The sequence below is a fragment of the Nomia melanderi genome, chromosome 9 (genome assembly GCF_051020985.1).
Source record: "Nomia melanderi isolate GNS246 chromosome 9, iyNomMela1, whole genome shotgun sequence".
NCBI lineage: Eukaryota > Metazoa > Arthropoda > Insecta > Hymenoptera > Halictidae > Nomia > Nomia melanderi.
Window position 1 is genome coordinate 3,111,866 of NC_135007.1, and position 18,379 is coordinate 3,130,244.

Here is an 18,379-nt window from a genome sequence, read left to right on the forward strand (position 1 = left end):
GAACGATTTCTATTCATTCATCATAATGAAAAAAGTAGAGTAAAAATTCATATAGAAAATGGTTTTGTTAACAAAACCAGAATCTCATTAAAAAAATCCATTTTTTTTATAAGCACCAACTTAGTCTTAGTTTACAGGTTTCCCTAGAATATCGTTCAATTTACAGTTTACCTTTATACCCCCTTAACAATACAGCGACCAAATATCACCAAACCTCCAACGATGACACTGCGAATGCAGCATGACCGGGCCGAGCCTCGATTCTTTATCTATTTCGTCCCAATTATCATAATTAGTTCCAAACAGAATTCTTCGCGGTTTGAATGGGCCATAGACTTGCGATAAAGTCCCGGTCGGAATTATTCAGATTATCCGCGGGAAAAAGAGCTTTGAAGAACGAGCCAAGGTAACCCGTTTCTCTCTTGATACCCCCGGCATCCCCCCAATTTCCAAAGAAATTAGAAGCAAAAGGAGATTGCGGTCGCCTGAAAACCGCAAGCGCCGCTCGAAAGCTTCAATTACCCGGGCAAACAACAACGGTTCCCCGTGCGACTGCGTTAAATACCAACTTCGTGCTCGTTTAAACTTCGAAACTCGATCATTTCACGGAACACTTTGCACGGATAACGAGATTCCGTTGGCCGCCCCTCGTTTCTCCTCCGACGAGAGCCCAGCCCGTGCTCATTGAATTTTCGTCGCCGCGAGTTGCTCGACCGTTAGCCGCGCGACGCGACGTGGCGCGACGCTCCCGTAAACGAGGATCGGCCGTCGCGGTGCAGCGCCGAGACGTCTGCGTCGCCCGTGAAAAAAATGCCTGGGCCGCACGCGCTAACGCAATCGTGTAATCGGCCGCAATCATTTTGATGACTGCGAATCGTCGACGGTAACCGACGGAATAGAGATGATTGTCGTGTAGGCAGAGCTTCTAAGTAGACCGGCGCGGATATATCGCCGCGTATATCTGTGTCAATCAATTTGTCTCGAAATCGGCTTTACACACGACAAAATTCCATTTCTTCGTTGCTTCGAAGAAATTGTACTTCCCAGACTGTCAGTTGTCGTTTCCTCGTGTATCGCTGATGGAAGAGATAAGATGGTCTGGTTTGTTGACCGATCTATGTAGATCAGTGGTTCGTAATCTTTTCGCATTCACGAATTTGGTTCTATAATTGTATACTTTTGTTAATGAAACAATTTCAATGGCGTCTAGTTGTTTCGTATATTTTAGAGGATGTAGCGTAGGCCCTTCTTCGAAATTGAAAAATGAAAATAATAATTTAGCAATTAACAGGCGGTGTACTACTTTTTAAAAATAAAAAACTGAAGCAAGTTCTTTCTTTCTCTTTGCTAATAGGCAACAAATTTATAATAAAAATCCGTCTTCTACATATTCATTTGTAGTTAATACAATTGATGTTATTTTAAATTAATATACCGTGACTGTTAGATAAATTAGTTCAAAAATAGGGTTAGAAATAATACTGTAGTACGATAAATAAATATACAGGGTAATGAAAAGAAGAGGATAGATAAGATTTCTGAAGAAATAGGATTTACAAATTGGAGAAGCAAAGATGAAACAGATGACTCTTTACAATCCTATCACACTAGATAAGATATCATCTTGACCGGAAGAAAAATGATTTAGAACTTTGAAAATGTTCTCTGTCTAATGAAAACTCTTTTAGGTATTGAACATGTTTTACCACTTTATGTATTTATAATTATAGATAAAAGGACTTTTGGTCGGTAGGAAAAAATTTATGTTTGCTCTAATAAAAGCTTCGAAGTTTAAAAGGACATACCTAATGCACCAGTACACATAAAAAAACTATATCAGTTTTATTTCTGAAGTAAGTAATAATACAACTAATTACTTGAAGCACTCTGTTTTTTCCTGTTTATGTACATAATTATCCATCCATTTTACACGTATTCTACATTGAGAACCACTGTTGTAGACTAGTATGTTTTTTGAATGGTGATCTTAATCGACTCAATTAGTCGCTAATTTAATTCGTATTCTTTATAAACCATCACATGCGGCACCGTCGAGTACTTTGTTTCTCAATACGCGATACAGCTGGGATTGAATAATACAGATCGTTTCACAGATTTTGTAACGGAATTTGTCAGTATGTTTTGCAACTTAAGATACAATTAAAATATCGCTCAACGAAAAATCCACACATGTCTTAAATTTCATCGAAAGTGTATTTAATCTTGTCATGCGTTATATACTAATTCATTCAATTAGACAATTTCCATCAGCAATTTGTTATTATTATTATTAACAAAAACACGATGAAAGTGCATTTTATATTTCTCAGATTCTTTAAAAACGTTACATCTCGCTAAATCGCCTCGAGATGTAGAACACATTGATAAAATTTGCTTGGTAATCTGTGAGACACTCTTAACAAGCTGAAAATTTTTATCACTTCATTGTCATTGCTTCACACGCGACAAATTAACGCTATAACGTTCCCAAGATTCTAAATTTTTATAATTAAACGACTCAATGAGTAGTGTCAGGGTAAGATTTTCCAGTGTTAAGAGAGAAAGAAAAAAAAGAGGTAACATTTACTTGTACAATTCATCTCAGTAAATCAGATCAAAGATCTCTGGTAACAACCACTTCCAAGGAATCGTAGAACAGATTTCGCGTAGAATTATTTTGCAAGAATGACCGCCTTCGCTAGTAACCCATTTAAAGATCAGCCTACTTTTGCAGTGTCATTAAGAGATCCCTCGTATTGGAAAGACAGGCAGGAACAAGGGCAGAGTCAATTCAATTAACCGCGAATTTCGTGGCGAGGCTAACGATTGGCCTACCGACCAGGGATGACGTCGCAGTCCCAAGGAATCGCGAGGCGGAATTTCACAACCACCTCCCACAAATCGTCTCTTAACTAATGTGGGAAAGCGTCAAGGCTAATTGGCCGCGTTTACACCGTAAATCGTTGGTCGCCTCGCCGTCCATCCTGATGCGTACACATGGATTCGAATGATTTCCGATCCTCCGATGTTATCGTCCCGGAACAACCACGCGATGATTGAAACGAGCAGCTGAATTTCCGCGAAGAATCGCGCAATAAACACGATGACTTTGTTTTCCTCCGATTATACCAACCACAATTATGCGTTTATCGTTTCAATTAGCTGGGTATACATTATTGTTCCGAAAATTTCGATCGGTATCTCATAGATTTATCGTGGCTCCTGTATTTTTACGTAACAATAGATCGTTAAGCGTTTCTTTCGTGAGAGCGTAACGAGACGTAGTTCGGATCAACAAAGCAAGTAATTTTTGGCCGAGCGAAACGGATCCGGAGAATCCCATTAGATTTTGGTTATCGCATTGCAATCTTGATGAATGAAGACGGTAGAACACGCGGATCCTCTTCGCGTATCTCCATGATCGGAACTCGGTCGTCGAGTGATTACCGCGATTGTTCGCCATTAATCATGCTACCTTCCGGTCCGCCAAGTTTCCGCGATCGACACTATCGACAGGTTGTATGCGGCTGCGAAACGGGCATCAATAATGTGCCGATGATTCGGCACGGCAGTTGAATTGTCGACCGTGTGGATGAATGGGCCGGTACGCTGGTGTAATCACGCCGTGCACGTGGCCGGCTGTCGTGCTTCGGAACGCGTCGTTCACGGGAAAAGAACTTTCAACAATGAAATCTTAATGGAGATAGTTCGAAGAAAGATAAGTATGTAGTTGAGCATCGTTTTTCAATCTTCCAATAAGTCCCGGGTGGACGTATTAAGAAATAGAATGAAGTTAATGCTTCGACGACATTCGACACTGGTCCAAAATACTAAAATTTTAACACAGTGTACTTAAGCTTAAGTTTCATAGTAATAAAAGAAAATGAATATTGGGTTTCACATTTTAAAACATAATAGTTTGATTAATTTTTAAGTGAAAAGTGTATTTCCTTTCGTGAATGGAGTATTCAAGATTTTTCAAGGCAGGTTGTAAGTAATAAATTGACATTGAATTGAACAAGAGATAATCGACACTGAATTATTCCATGTTCATGGAAGGCATTCATGTACTTTAGATTAACAAAGAATAATTTGGAGATAGTTGTAATAATGAAATCTTGATAAGAAGAGTTTGAAGGAACTTGAAGCTGATTGTTGTCTTCTAAAGATTCAGCCCAGTTCACGTTGTTAACTCAGATGAGTTGAAAAAGTCTATTGTTTAAAAATCATTCCATATAATAGAATGAATGAAGTAAAATATTTCAGAAAATGTTATTCGGAAATTCCACTGAATAAGTGAGTGAGAGTTTAAAGATAGCAAATCAAACATGATTGTAATTGTTTCGAAAGACGCACATACTTATTACAGTAGAGTAATATGTGGTTCTTTAAACATGAATATATTATTAGAAGTATTACAATACCGAATGATTAAATCGCGTAGAACACCGAGGAAAATGAAACATCGTTTGGAGAATTACTCTAAAGATGTTTCATAGCATCTCTATTAAAGACATTGTTGCATATGCAACAACGCATTTATTACGTATTCACACGTATGTAACATATACATCACACAAGTTATAAACTAGTCCAAATGAACATCATAACATGGACGCCCACAGATGCATGCTAAATAATTGTTTTATGGAAATGGTGGCTGTGATATCGGATACATAAAATATTTATGATAAATATTGACTTCTATAATCAAAGGTACTATTCTTCACACTCATTAGAAAATTGATAAAAATCTTTATCATTCTTTACAAAAAAACATATTTCTCATTGATTTTCTACTACTATGCATGTAATCTCTTAATCATAGACTCGCGGGCCAGCACAATTACTCTCCTTATTTATTAACCTAAAACGACGAAGAGCATTTTACGATCGTCAACTTCAAAAATACTACAAACGAATTACTGACATTATTAACCAAAGTACACACTATACGCAAACACAGCATTCACCTATCGATGCACGCAAGACATTCCAAGGAGACAAAACGAAAACTCCCTACAACATTTCCATAAATAGAAAATCTATATATTCTGCCGCGAATTTGGCACCGCTCACTGACGCAACGTTCGCAATGAAGCGGTTAAGAAACATAATGTAGTTACTCGGCGCAGCGATAGGTCGGCCAAAGTGAATTATTACGTGTCGACGGGACGGGTTCACGTTCACCGGGTTAACGAAGAATATTTCGTTAAAGAGTTAAACGGCGAACCGCGACGCGTAATTAACTCGGCCTCGTCGCGTGCTTTCCGCGGCCCTTCTTTTTCCCCGCTCAAGCACGATATAATGGAAACGTGACGTGCCGGCCGAGGCATGAGATCATGCACCTTGGCTCCTTCCGATCAATTAGAACGAAGATTCCTCCGGTTACGGGAGACACGAGACGCGCAATCATCTTTCATTCAAGTCGGCTGCGAATCGGTTCGTAGAAAAGTGAGATCACCGTGTCCCGCAGGACACCGCTGATTTGTCCGTGTTTGCACACGCGATGACTCAATACAGCGCACACGCGCGCGCGTCGTAAATCACCGCCGACCGATTTTCCCGAAAAATTTCGTGGCCCGGCGCGATAAATCCGACGGAAAAGGGGATCTTATCGCTCCGTGTTTCCAAACGGTCCGTGGCGCGAGAAAATCTGCCTCGAGAATTCGGTGTAACAGTAGCGAAAGTTTTTCGCGGTTATCTAGAGCTTTCTGTAGATTATGTATAAGAAAAATATTGTCCAAAATCATGGCACTAGCAACATATTAACCAGTTAACTGCGTTTGACTAATATGCACGTCACCTTAAAGCTTAAAATGATACTAATTCTTTCAGCGATAAATTCTTTATTTTTCCAGATAAACATGTAATTCTTCTTTGTTCTGCTTTAGTTTTTCATTAAAATATACCCTAGGTGCATTTGTCCTGCGTTTGACGACTACACATTTCATTTTTTGATTTTATTGCGCACAAAACGAGAGATTTTTCAAACTAAATTCCACAGTTAACAGGTTAACCCTTGACTAGGGTAGAATTTTGCGCCAGCGAGCATTTCCAAGAAAGTGTATTGAAACCATTAGAACAATGAATTGAATAAGAAATAATCACACTTATATAATGTACGACTAACGAAAGATGAAATTGTTGAATTCACTTACGTCTGATCTAAGAGAGTTTTGTTGCAATTATTGTCAATAACATTTATATTATATGCCTATAGGCACCAACACTACACCAAAACCAAATTTTTAATACTCCTTTGGACGCCAACAGTAGCGAAGGAGTTAAAAAATCATTGAAATCAAAATGTGCTGATACATTAGAAACTAACAGCCGTGAGATTCGCGTGTGTTCCCTTGCTCTTTTCACCGAGAACTTTCCGCGATCCAGCGGAGAGTGAAAAAGAGAGAGGGAGAACGTTATCGGCGACTTTTCCCCAGCGCGTGACCGCGCGCCGAGCAACGAGGCGCGATCTCAGCGTGTCCGGACGCGTCCCGTGGTCTTCCCGCCCCGTCCCGATCAGTCGCGTCGTCCGCGTGACTAGACAGCATGAGAAACAGCTCGTGCGACGACCCAAGCGCAATTAAGCGATTGCGCGCCGGCTGCGCGGCTAGGCCGTTTGACCGTCATCGCAGACAATGAATTCGTGTCATGCCAGAAGATGACGGCGGATTAGACACGAGCCAAATTAAGGGGATGACCAAATGTACCCGGCTTTTCCTCGCTTCGCGCAAATTAATATTAACGAAGAAATTACGGTGCCACGCCAACGTGAACCGTGCTCGTCTACGTCTCCCTTCCGCCGCGTTTCAATGTCCTTTTTTCTCTTTGTACTTTATGTGGTTCGATCTTGGTGCTTGATCTGTCTGAAGCTAAATGGTCATTTGAGAGTAAAACTATCGTGAGTTATTCTGGAAAACCTTCCTTACAAGCAGATATTACATCGAGTGACGATGATTTTCACGATGCTCTCGAATAGTGACTCTGAATATTGCATCCACTTGCGAGAAATGCTGTTGAGAGTCACTTCTGATAGTCTTACTCTGAAATGAACACCTAGCTTAACACATTATGTGGAAATTACAAAAGAAAATTAGAGAGTACAATTATTCTAATTACAAATTATAAAATTGTTACTTTCATTTCTAAGTACCAAGGTTTTTACAGTAAACTTTGTAATACCAAAGTACTAGTTCTTACATTTTGTATCTTAGGTCAATTGATAAACAATGCGACGTTTAACGTGTTAAAATTTGCAATTTGCGCGCAGCCGTACTTAAAGTTCCCCTTAAGTTTCGAACCCTAAATTCTATAAAATCAGCATCACCATTAATTTGCCTCGACGCTAACGATTCTTTCCAGCTTTTACTATGCGACTCCAATTGCTTCTGATGCCGAACTTCACATATTATATGTATCGAGAAACTCAGTAGACGATGCGTGCATCGCGCCGTAATTCGACGAGTGTTGGGAGCTGAAGGGCCCTCATACACGTTGGAATCTGTGGCGGTGTAAGCATCGCTAGAAGCGATAGGTTTGAATCTTTTAAGGTTTCATGATACATGTTGCACTAAAACAAACAGTGAGGAAGGCTGAAACCCATCGCTTGTAAATGCCTGCTTCGCTGCATGTCTCAACATGTATGGGGAGCTTAACGCATCCTCGCTGGACTCAGAAAACGGACCCATAGTTGTTCCAATTTAAAACGTTAAATAAACGAACCCGCGTATTCCAGCTGGCCGAAGTACCGATTCCTCTTCCCTACAACGAGTAAACAGCGGCGGCACGCGCAGCCCGCGTTTAAACTGTTTACACAGTTTCGCGCCCACCGGAAGAAACACACGGCGCGGTAACTTTTAAAATGCGCTACCAACGTGACTCTTCCTGCGACACATCGCGGCACGTGTATTTTTGTGAGCACCAAATTTAAACGGAGCCGAAATGCAACTGGCCAACGCTGTCCGATGGAAATTCCTGACCGCGACGGATAAAAATAACGATTTTTAGGAGGAATCGCGCGTGGCTTTCTATCCCGATTTAAAATAGAACCGGCATCCCGCGCGATTGTGCGGAGTTTGATAGGAATTATGAATTTTAATAACGTTTCGTTCGGTGCTTGATCGCGCTTCTCTGTGAGGATCATGGGATCCGTGATAATTTAATCGAGAAACCGTATCATACCTCTTCTCCTTCTGAAACAGTCACGCGTTTGTTTGATTTGTTATTTTCCAATTGCCTGAATGAAATAAGAGATCTCAGCCTCAACTGATTCAACTAGATAAGCTTTATATTACTATATATATATTTATAATACTAGTCATACTAGTCTAAAATCACTTCTGCAGAATCTGATGATTTCTGTTCCTTTCGTTACTACAAATTACTGTAATTGCTCAATGTCAGAAATTCATCGCACCCTGAATATGGCTGTATTTACAACTAGTCTATACGCAACTTGGCTGGAATTATTCAATAAAGTTTTATTTTGTTCAATAACCTCAAACATTCTTTGAAAAGTTGTTTACCGTGACGTACATTTATTTAACATTTGCCAAATATATATTAATTAAAAACAACTTGACAAACAGAGCAAGGTAAAGAGAAAAATATTACACTCAGTTAGAAAATTTCAAACAAATGCATCTATCTTTTTCTACCAACATAGAAATATTAAAAAATTGCAAGATGTATATTGATAACAATTCCTTGAATAAAAGATTAATAATTTACACAAAACAGCTGTTACATTTGATTTGTCGGCCATATAATTACCGAGGAGTACCAAATTAGTTAAACATGAAGCTAATTATCCAAGCTCAACGTGATCGATGAAGATCGACACACAGATCAAAGGAAAAGAAAACAAAAATCGTGAAAATAAAGATTCTATTCACAAATATCATGTTATAAATCTTGTCGTAGTACACGACCGGCGTCTTAAGACTACATAAATTCAATGGTAGCAAAACGGTTGAAGGTAAAACTAATTATCCAAGCTAAACGTGATCAACACATCGATCGAAGCTGAAGGAAAAAATCCATGGGAAAACAGATTCTATTCACAAATATCGTATTATAAATCTTGTCATAAAACACAGTCGGCATCATGAAACTATTGGAATTCAACAATAGCAAGAGGGTTGAAAATGAAGCTAACTGTCCAAACACAAAATGATCAATGAAGATGGATACACCAATGAAAGAAAAAGAAGAAAAGAACGGTGGAAAAGAAATTTTACTCACAAATATCATGTTGTAGATCTTGTCATAGAAAGCGATCGGCGTCTTAAGGATTATCTCGGCTGAGGTAAGCACCCCGTTGACGTCCGTCTCTAGGATCGAGGAACCAGGTGTCGCGTATGGATAGAGATCATTCTTGGTGATGGCCGCGGCGAAGGGCGCGAGCAGGGCCACGACGGCCACCAGCCGCAAGACGTTGAAACGCGCGCGACGAGTCATTCTCTCGGACTGCCTTCACGCTACTGTCGATCGTCGGAAGCACGGAGACGAGTGTTCTCTTGCCGCCCCCTAATCGCCTTTGCCCGTTCGTCCTCTCGGTCGCTCTTCTTTCGAACGCGTGAAACGAACGTCTCTCTGCTCTCTCCCGTGCCGCCGATAATTTCGTGCCGCGAGGCGGCCAGACCCCCACCCTCGGCTCGCCGCGGATCGCCTCTTCCTCGCGAGGGAACACGCAGAGCACCACGTCCGCGTCTCGCGCTCCGATTTTCGTGGGACGAACGCGGACGCCGACGTCGCGGCACCCGCGCGCACCTTCCCAAACATTTATTCTCCCTTCCGGTACACCGATATTCCGTTGCACTCAGTTAGACTCTGCTTTCCTGGCGATCGTATTTGTTTATACGCGAAGGTGTCAGTTGAAAAGGGTTTTCTTTCGCTGATGGAGAGGGTTCTGAATGCGGAGTGGTTGCAGCTTCACAATGAAAATAATTTCTGGGTTAGTTGATGTACGTGTGAATGGTCGGAGAGGATCGTTTTTTTTTTCTTTTAATGAATCTTCCGCAGTCATTAATTATTTGTGAGTTATTTGGTGATGAGAAGAAGAACATTCGTTTTTTCAGTTTTTAAGTACTTTATTTTGAGTATTTTTTTTAGAACAACTATTTTTATTTTCGTACTTTGATATAGTGTGTATACTACTGAAGGAGGTGCTATGGAATAATAAACCTAAGTAGAAATATTAGAATTGTGAAATTGAAAAAGAGAAATCAGATGTGAAGTACATTAAATCTTCAAAAATATATGGTCCACTCCCAATCACCAATCATGGTTTTAACTCAGAAATTATATTAAAACAACTTCAAAAGATTTAGACATAACCAAACCACCCTCGAGCATGCAAACAACGCTCAAAGTTCACTTCTAATGTTGTAATGTTCTTAAAAGATTAAAAGGAAAAAGTAAAAGTCTTGAATACTTGAAAGTAATGCATCACAATAGCATTTAAATATATAAGAGCTCTGCGCATAACATGTTTTGACATAACTGTAAACTAACCACATTTCTTTTGCTCTGTTCCATACGCAACATGTTTTTGTTTAATAAAGCGAATCTGATAATATACACGTATTAAATCACATATATAATTTCCTATTATCTATCGTTCTATTTCAGTGGCATTAAGGTCAGATAGCGAGAGTCCGAGGTCATGGGAGAGTAAAAGTTTAAAACAATTACATAATGACACACGTTTGTGCAACAGTTTTGAAAGAAAATGGGATACCCGGCAATCGTTACGCCGTGTCTATTTTTATTCCGCGAAGAAGTTATCTGTTATCTGTAGTGCGTAATACAAACGAGTTGGCGGCGAGCGTCGCAAGCCGATTGACTCAATTGCACCTTCGATCCACTCTAATGCCAAGGTCTCCATAACCGCCGGCCGAGGAGTGTAATTTTCACGCGCGCGCGCGCGCGCATTTTGTTTGAAAATTCAATTCTGCCGGTAATCAGGTTTTATCGGCAACCGGTGCAATTGGACTTCAAGGTTAGATTCCCCATCCGGTGCCCACATCGAACGATCCAATGATCCAATGATCATTGGTACAGAGAATTTTACGCCCCTAATCTGACACTCCTTTTAATGAGAATTTACTCCGGGGCAGGATTCGAGTGCACTTTGCGTTGAATAATACTTTATTCCTTCAATCGTTTCACTTCCATTTTTTACAAATCGTTTAACCTTTGAACTATGAATGCCGCGTCGTTTTAACACAACGGTAAAAGTACTATACCTTCACTGGCCCACAAAAGTATTTAAAATCGATATATTGTAATAATAATGAACATAGCGGACGTGTATTATTCGATTGTAATAAAATGTACAAACATTATTCTCACATGTACTTCAAGCATCATAAATATATCAGAGAGTTCAAAATATCTATTATCCGGTGAGCACAATATTTTTATTATAAATATATCGATTTTAAACAATTTTGTGGACTAAGTGTATTTATATAATTACATATTTATTAATTTTTTTACGTAATTATAATAGGTGCAGTTAATAATATGCATAAAATTGGAGGTAGAATATTTTTGTACAATTTTCGCAGAATGAAAGTTCTATTATGGAATAAAATAATATCCGCTTTTTGAGAATTAATGTCTTCAATTAGTGTTCTAATATTTTATAGGAAATGAAGCAAGTGGTTACCTAAAAAAATTGATACCGTTGCCTTATTTCCGAAATTACATCACTATTTTCGAACAGACAGAAGTACAATACCTCTTGGGCCCCAGAAGGCTCAAGCATCCATGAAACTCATTGTTCGTCCACCGCGTCGTTAGCGCGCATCCGCGCTTCGTTGTTTGCGCCTAATTACACCCACGTCCTTACCTCTACTCCTTCATTCAACCTCGACAATTTATTTTCTCGTAATGTCTGCACGTCCCGGGCTCCTTTTGCGTTGCTCCTTTCTTTACCGAGATGGATCCATGGATAACAAGAACGTTCCCCGAAATTCACGAAAATTGAAGGTAAACTCGGAATATGTTTTGTGATTGTCGTTGATTTCTGTTAATAGTTTCTTAACTATATCTGTACCTTTAGCTGCACTCTGCCATTCAATCTTAGCAATATATTCGCATATATAGTGGCAGGTTCTTGAACCTTGTCGCTTTATAAGAATATTAAAATTCTTTGAAAATTAGTAAAATCCCATACATGATTAGAATAATTTTACTACTTTATTTCGAAACAACTTTTTAGTGAGAATATTTTATACATGCATTTTATACAACCCATTCTTTTTATGAAGTATTAAAAAAATTTCTTAGCTTTGAACTTGTGAGGGGGGCATAATTGTCTGGAAATTTGTTTAAGCTTTTTCTAAGTTTTAAATCTTTTTACGTTAGGAATATTATGTAACGCATCCATTATAGAAATTCGGAAAATTATTGAAGTTATAATATTTCATTTATAAAGATTCTAAGTTTGTTTTTCTAAGAATTACTTTCCAATTTATTTATTTTTGATACGATTTATGATGTCTTTCTGGCTCGCCGTATACTCATCTGAAATTAAAGAAATTTTACTAATACACTTGAAACTTAAACAAATATGAACTTTTTTAGCCAAATGTGTCTCATTTCTCTACTTCATAATTTTATATCAACGTCACAAAACATTGGAAAATCTTTATCAAAATATTGCGCTGTAAAAATATTCACATAGTGTTTTTTTTTTGAAAGGATCAAATCAGTATGTTTAATATTTACTAAACTGACGGATATTGATTGTACACTTTAATATTTCATGAAGTCTAAGCATATTATATTCACATGCTCGAAATTAAAGTATCACTAGAGAAAGCAAACAAAATATATCATTATATCAATCAAAATCAAAATAAACTCAGTAATTTTCAATTAATACTAGATTTCCGAATTTTGTTAATTCAATGGATATTCAGTTGCATAAATATAATTTTTTACCTTACACTGAAAACTAAAACAAGACTTTTCAGCCCATCTAATACTTTCAAAATTTCTTGTTCCGCAATTTTCCACGACGATCGCGCGAATCCAATCCGTGAAGAGACCGCGAAGACGCGTTCTAACCGAAGACGAATCTACATTCGTCGCGTACACTGTCTGGCGCGGCCTAGAACGTCCCAATAAATTGTCTGAGGAATTCTTCCGAGACATTCGAACCCCCTCCCCCCACCCCCGCGGCCGCGCCGCTTTTTGCCGCGGCGACTCGGAATCCAAGACGGGAATGCCGCGGTCCGGCCGGAGGATAAGGAACACAGACTGGACCCGGTCGTTCACGTTGTAAATTGATCTTTATTACAAGAAATTACATGACTAATTTGTACATATAAAATATAAATATGGTACAAGTACTATGGTACAGTAGACGCTTGTGTGTGGTACGTTTTTGTGTCTTGTTCGGTATGTGTGTGTGCGCGCGCAGGTGTGCATCCGTGTACCGCCGTCTTCTTCAGCAGGTTTTGCGGAGATCTGTTAATTCCTTAATCAATAATCGAACTTACGGCGCTAGTACTCGGTTTAATCGTTACTAATTTGTATTTTACGGCACGACGGAGTAACGCACTCGCGGCGGCGCTTCTCTAACTCGAACGGAAGTGAACATTGGGAGATGGGAATGAATGATGAGAATTATTGAGGAAGGCAAGGTTTGGAGAAGATGATGGAATCGGAGACAATACAGGGCACGGTTCCGGTTCGAGTCAACTGAATTCGTTCCGGAACGACGTTTCCCTTCATTGTTTCGTCAAACCGGAAGAACGTGTCTCTAGGAAGTGATCGTCGGGGGAAGAGGAGATCGTCGTGCGTCATGAGCTACAGGCTCGAGTTGGTCGCAGGACGAGGTCGGGCTGAAATCAATTGGAAAGAATGGAGTAACCGTGAATATCGCGGAAGGACGATTGTTCGAGGGTGAAGATTACAGCGTGGTCGGCAGTGACGGGTTCCAAGAACAGTCTAAATCACACGGACGAATAGCGTACGGGTTCCTTTAACGACGGACAACGACACAGGAAATTCGGCATACATCGTTTGGTTCCGGTAGCTTCGAGAATATTTCTCTGGAGCGACGGGAATCGGCGGTTCTACGTTGCGATCTTGAGAGCGCTTACGAATTGTACGGTCTTGGCACGTTGCTGTAACCAGTCTGACAGGGAACGTTTGGCAAACGACATACGACAATTTTTGTGGTTTTACATAATTGCTTGTTGAATTGATGCGAGAACTTTACCGTATTTGGTTGATGTTACTTTTGTACTTCAAAAGGAAAACTATTTCTATTCGCCCCTTTTATGTAGAGGCTTACAGGTCGTACTATTATAGAGGATATCGAAAAAATATTTGCATAAATTTTATGTCCCTTCATATGTTTAGTGGAAATAATAATTTTTTGTAAGAGAAATGGCATTATTCAATGGGTTACTTCAAACATTCTTAGTTTTTGTTTAGGAGAATAAAGACTTCCTTTTATTTGAATTTTAGCAATATAATTTATAATTGTTATAATTATTTGCGTGTAAAATTTTCGTCTTAATTTTGTGTATTTCGGTATTAGTTTTTCGTATGTATTATGTAATATTTATTTTTAGTTGAGGTGTGATGTTTAATTCTTGCTATTCTCGTAATACTTGTTGTAATGACTCTATCAAGCATAAAAAGACAGATAAAAATAACGAAAGTTTGTTAAGTCGATATTGCATATAATTTAGACCTACATCGGAAGAACAATAAATTGGAGACGGATGAGAACAAGGTCCTTGCCAAAATCGAAATGAACAAATGGAAAACTGATAGACATATTTGTGGTACATGAAAACCAAGATGAAGCGTAAGAGTCCACCAGGAGGGTTAATTAATCAATATGTAGGCTACGTAAATTGGTGCCAGATAACTAACCTGACGTTGATATTTCTTCAATAAGAGCATATCATGCTCTTGCGGAGACATGTTACATCAATTGCCTCTAACCTACTTGCAAGTGACACCGCAATACTCACTGTTAATTTATAAGATGTGAACATTGTAATCTGTAATGATATTTCCAACCAATAAGTATATTAATTAGAAGATAGTTGCGATATTATGAAGGTTTGACCAGGAATAGAAAATAAATAGATAATATGATAAGAAGTGATCTCAATCTGCCTATTACTTGACATAGCGGGGCTGTGATTGCAGCATGTCTGAACCTGCATGCAGCTCGTTACTTTACCCTATCGATACCACTGCTTCTAATATATACATGTTAATGATTTTTAATTTGCTATTTTCTTTACATGCATTCAACTTTATCTATTCGTACAAGCTTAAATTTATTTAATTGTGTTGACATAGGTAAGCTATGCGTTTAACATTTATAACTCTTAGAAGTATTCTTGTAGTAACTGTTGCGATAACCTTATCGAGTATAATAACTAATTGCATAAATAACTTTTGTAGAATTATTTCTCCGAATCTTTTTCCAGGAACACATTAGTCCAGCAAAAACAGTATAAAATTTATAATAAATATTCGTTCAATATCTTCAACATCGTCGAGAAGTTACAAATAAAAGGGGTAACCCCTCCCCTAATCTACTAAAACAGCACCAACTAAATATCACAAAAACCCTAGATCAATTCAACAAAATCACATAAAAATCAGTATGCGTCACTTACCAAATGTCCCCTATGAGTACGATTAAGCTCCTCGAGAATCGTCGAGCGAGAATTCTCAGGATTTTCGCGGACCGACGCGGCGGCCGCGGTTCACAGGCATCACGGAACAGTATAAAAATGGAAATTAAGCTCATAGGTTGGCAGTGCAAAGTCAGCGAGCCGAGAACACGGTTCGCAGCGGCACTCAGGTAGACCAAGGTAGCTTGGTCAAAAAGGAGCGAGCGGTTCTTTATCGATACACCGGACCGGACTCGCTACGAGCCATATCAGACCGCTGGAATTCTCTCTATTTCTGCTGCGCATTACCGCCATTCCCGATTTATTTTCATCCCGTCTATTTTCATTCTCTCCGGCTCTCCTTTCCCACTCCCAGTCCCCACACACCCACCCACGTCTTCTCGATGCGCGACTCTGACGTTTAAACCCAGGTACACGCACTCTCTGTCTCCGTTTCGTCTCGATGATCCGTCTCACGCGCAACCATACGTTTCATCCTGTACACACACCCGTTTCCCATCTGTTTTTCTCTTCCTCCGCGTCCTACATTCTACCAGAGAGCTCTCTTGCGTACCGAACACGAACCATTTTACAAATTACGAATACGCTTACTTATCGAAAAGTAACTTCCCTACGTGACGCCTTATCAGCCACACTCGCGCTTCTTGTCGTCGTCCTCCTCGCACTCGCGTCCCTCTCTCATTCGCGCACACAATGTCCCTCCCATTCTCTTTTCTCCACATTCGCCCGCATTCTTTCGCATTCCCATCGGTCCTCGCCTCTCTCTAAGTGAATTACAGAGCCCTACGAAGTGCGATAACTGCTGATAACGATTAAAGCTACGATAATATCTTGAATGAATGTGCGTGCATTAAATACAATGATTACGACGCGTTTCGTCAACTCTCAGTTTCACCCTTCGTCTCTTACGTACTCTCTCCATTTCTCTCTTTTTCATGGTTTATCCTAGATCCTCGTTCTCCCCCGATCGTTTTGGCAGTCCGTCACGGGATCGTGACCATGGCATCTTTGCGCTGGGTATACCATGTTCTCCGTTATCTATGTCTCTATGTATCCCCTCCGTTCATCTACATTGGTTCGACATGTCGTACAAATTCGACGGGGCACGAAAGAGTCTCATCTCCTCGAATTTCAATCGCTAAACACCGATCGAGGGACCGTTTAGACGCCTGATTGTACGCAATTATTTTTTCCTATGACCCTCGATTTTCCCTCGTTTTTCTCTGTCGCTATCGATCAAGAGACGTTTGCTCGGCACATCGGTACGCTAACTTCCCTTTCGACGCTGGTCGTCCGGTTCTAAAGAAGCGGATTATTTTCTAATTCGTCGGTGTTCCCGAAGCTTGGCTCAACGAGGTTCGACTGACAGTCTTCGTCACCGGAAGCCGTGTTCCGTTCACCGGCCCAGCAAAAGCGACCCGGTTAATTTACCTAAACAGCGACTCTGACGATCGGTATAAAAAAATGCAGCACCATCTCGCACGCTAAATTACTTTAAATCAACAAGTATCCCGACTGGCAGCTTGGTGACCGCGTGCTACGCTATCTCAGCCAACAATCGTGAGCGTCGCGTAACATCTCGGACCGGAAACGATCGGAACTCGACCGGCCCGTGGCTGAGCGCGACGCGCGCGAGTTCCGTCGCGAGAACGGCGACGTTTCCGCTGCGGAAAGTGGCGGAAGCCTTTCTTATTATCGATTACACGTGTAACAATAGCGACGACGTACGACGACGATCACGACGATATAACTATGCCATTTTAACAACTATTGGACGGAGTCGAGCGACATCGTTCCGTTTCATCCCTTGTCATCATCGGCGACCTCGCTCGTCTCGTTTTCTAATCGTGTTTGCCGGACTCCTCGGTTGTGATCAGCACGCGGTGGTGCGCGCTGACCCGAGTCTAGGTTATGTGATCCGAATCCCAGACGGCGGTTTCGTCTGCCGCGTACACTGTTGCCGGGGACAGGAGTCGAAACAAGTGACCAGCAGCACGTGGCTCTTGCACGCCTCGACCCGTTTCTGCAGGATGCACGTTTCCACCTCGAGCGCCTCCAGAAACGACGGATTCCGCCAATCCATCCCGTTCTCCACGTGAACTGCAACGTTCGGATTGTTCGGTTTTAGTTTTCTTGAGAAATAGTATGCAAACGTAGGGGGCTGTATTCAGGTTTACGTTACGGGAAATCTAAATTTAAGATAATTACATATTCATCAATTAGTATTTTCCAGTTTATATTTTCGAAACATTATTAACAAGAAGTTTCACCTATGGGGAAATAAAGTATTTGAATGAATTATAAAGGAACTATTGCAACACGAAAATTTCGATCTACTTAAATCTTCCTAGATTCTGCATACTTTCTTCATATTAATAAACCTGGCTTTATTATACCAAGAAATAAATTTTATTCGCAAAATTTCCCCATGTGCACTATAATTGATAAATTTACTAAAGATCATAAAAATTTATGTTAATCTTCGATAGAAATTTTATACACGAAGAAGCAATAACTACAGCAGCAAAAGTTTTGGTCTTTTAAAAGAACTTCAAAAGAATGTCCAAGTTTTCATGTTACCGAAGTTCTCTATAGTCTATTTAACGACATGAAACGGTAGACATAAAAAAATACATTCACAAGTTAATCACGACGATTTGGCTGACACATACAATTGTCTCAGTCGTACTTAA

The 18,379-nt window shown here is 40.0% G+C and overlaps 2 protein-coding genes across 7 annotated transcripts in view; both read right to left on the reverse strand.

The window, feature by feature from the left end:
- The window catches only part of Ndg (Nidogen), a 33,076-nt gene extending 23,472 nt beyond the window's left edge, over positions 1-9,604 (reverse strand). For all 5 annotated transcript variants that reach the window (XM_031986466.2, XM_031986465.2, XM_031986464.2 and 2 more), the window contains exon 1: positions 9,247-9,604. In XM_031986466.2, the coding sequence (XP_031842326.2) occupies positions 9,247-9,462 (216 nt within the window). In that variant the 5' untranslated portion in view covers positions 9,463-9,604. The remainder of the gene's footprint in view (positions 1-9,246) is intronic.
- A 3,684-nt stretch (positions 9,605-13,288) lies between these two features.
- The window catches only part of LOC116431261 (uncharacterized), a 481,036-nt gene continuing 475,945 nt past the window's right edge, over positions 13,289-18,379 (reverse strand). Inside the window, exon 16 of one of the 2 annotated variants that reach the window (XM_076370678.1) lies at positions 13,289-17,786. In XM_076370678.1, the coding sequence (XP_076226793.1) occupies positions 17,596-17,786 (191 nt within the window). In that variant the 3' untranslated portion in view covers positions 13,289-17,595. The remainder of the gene's footprint in view (positions 17,787-18,379) is intronic. The other variant, XR_012999385.1, reaches the window with a different exon arrangement.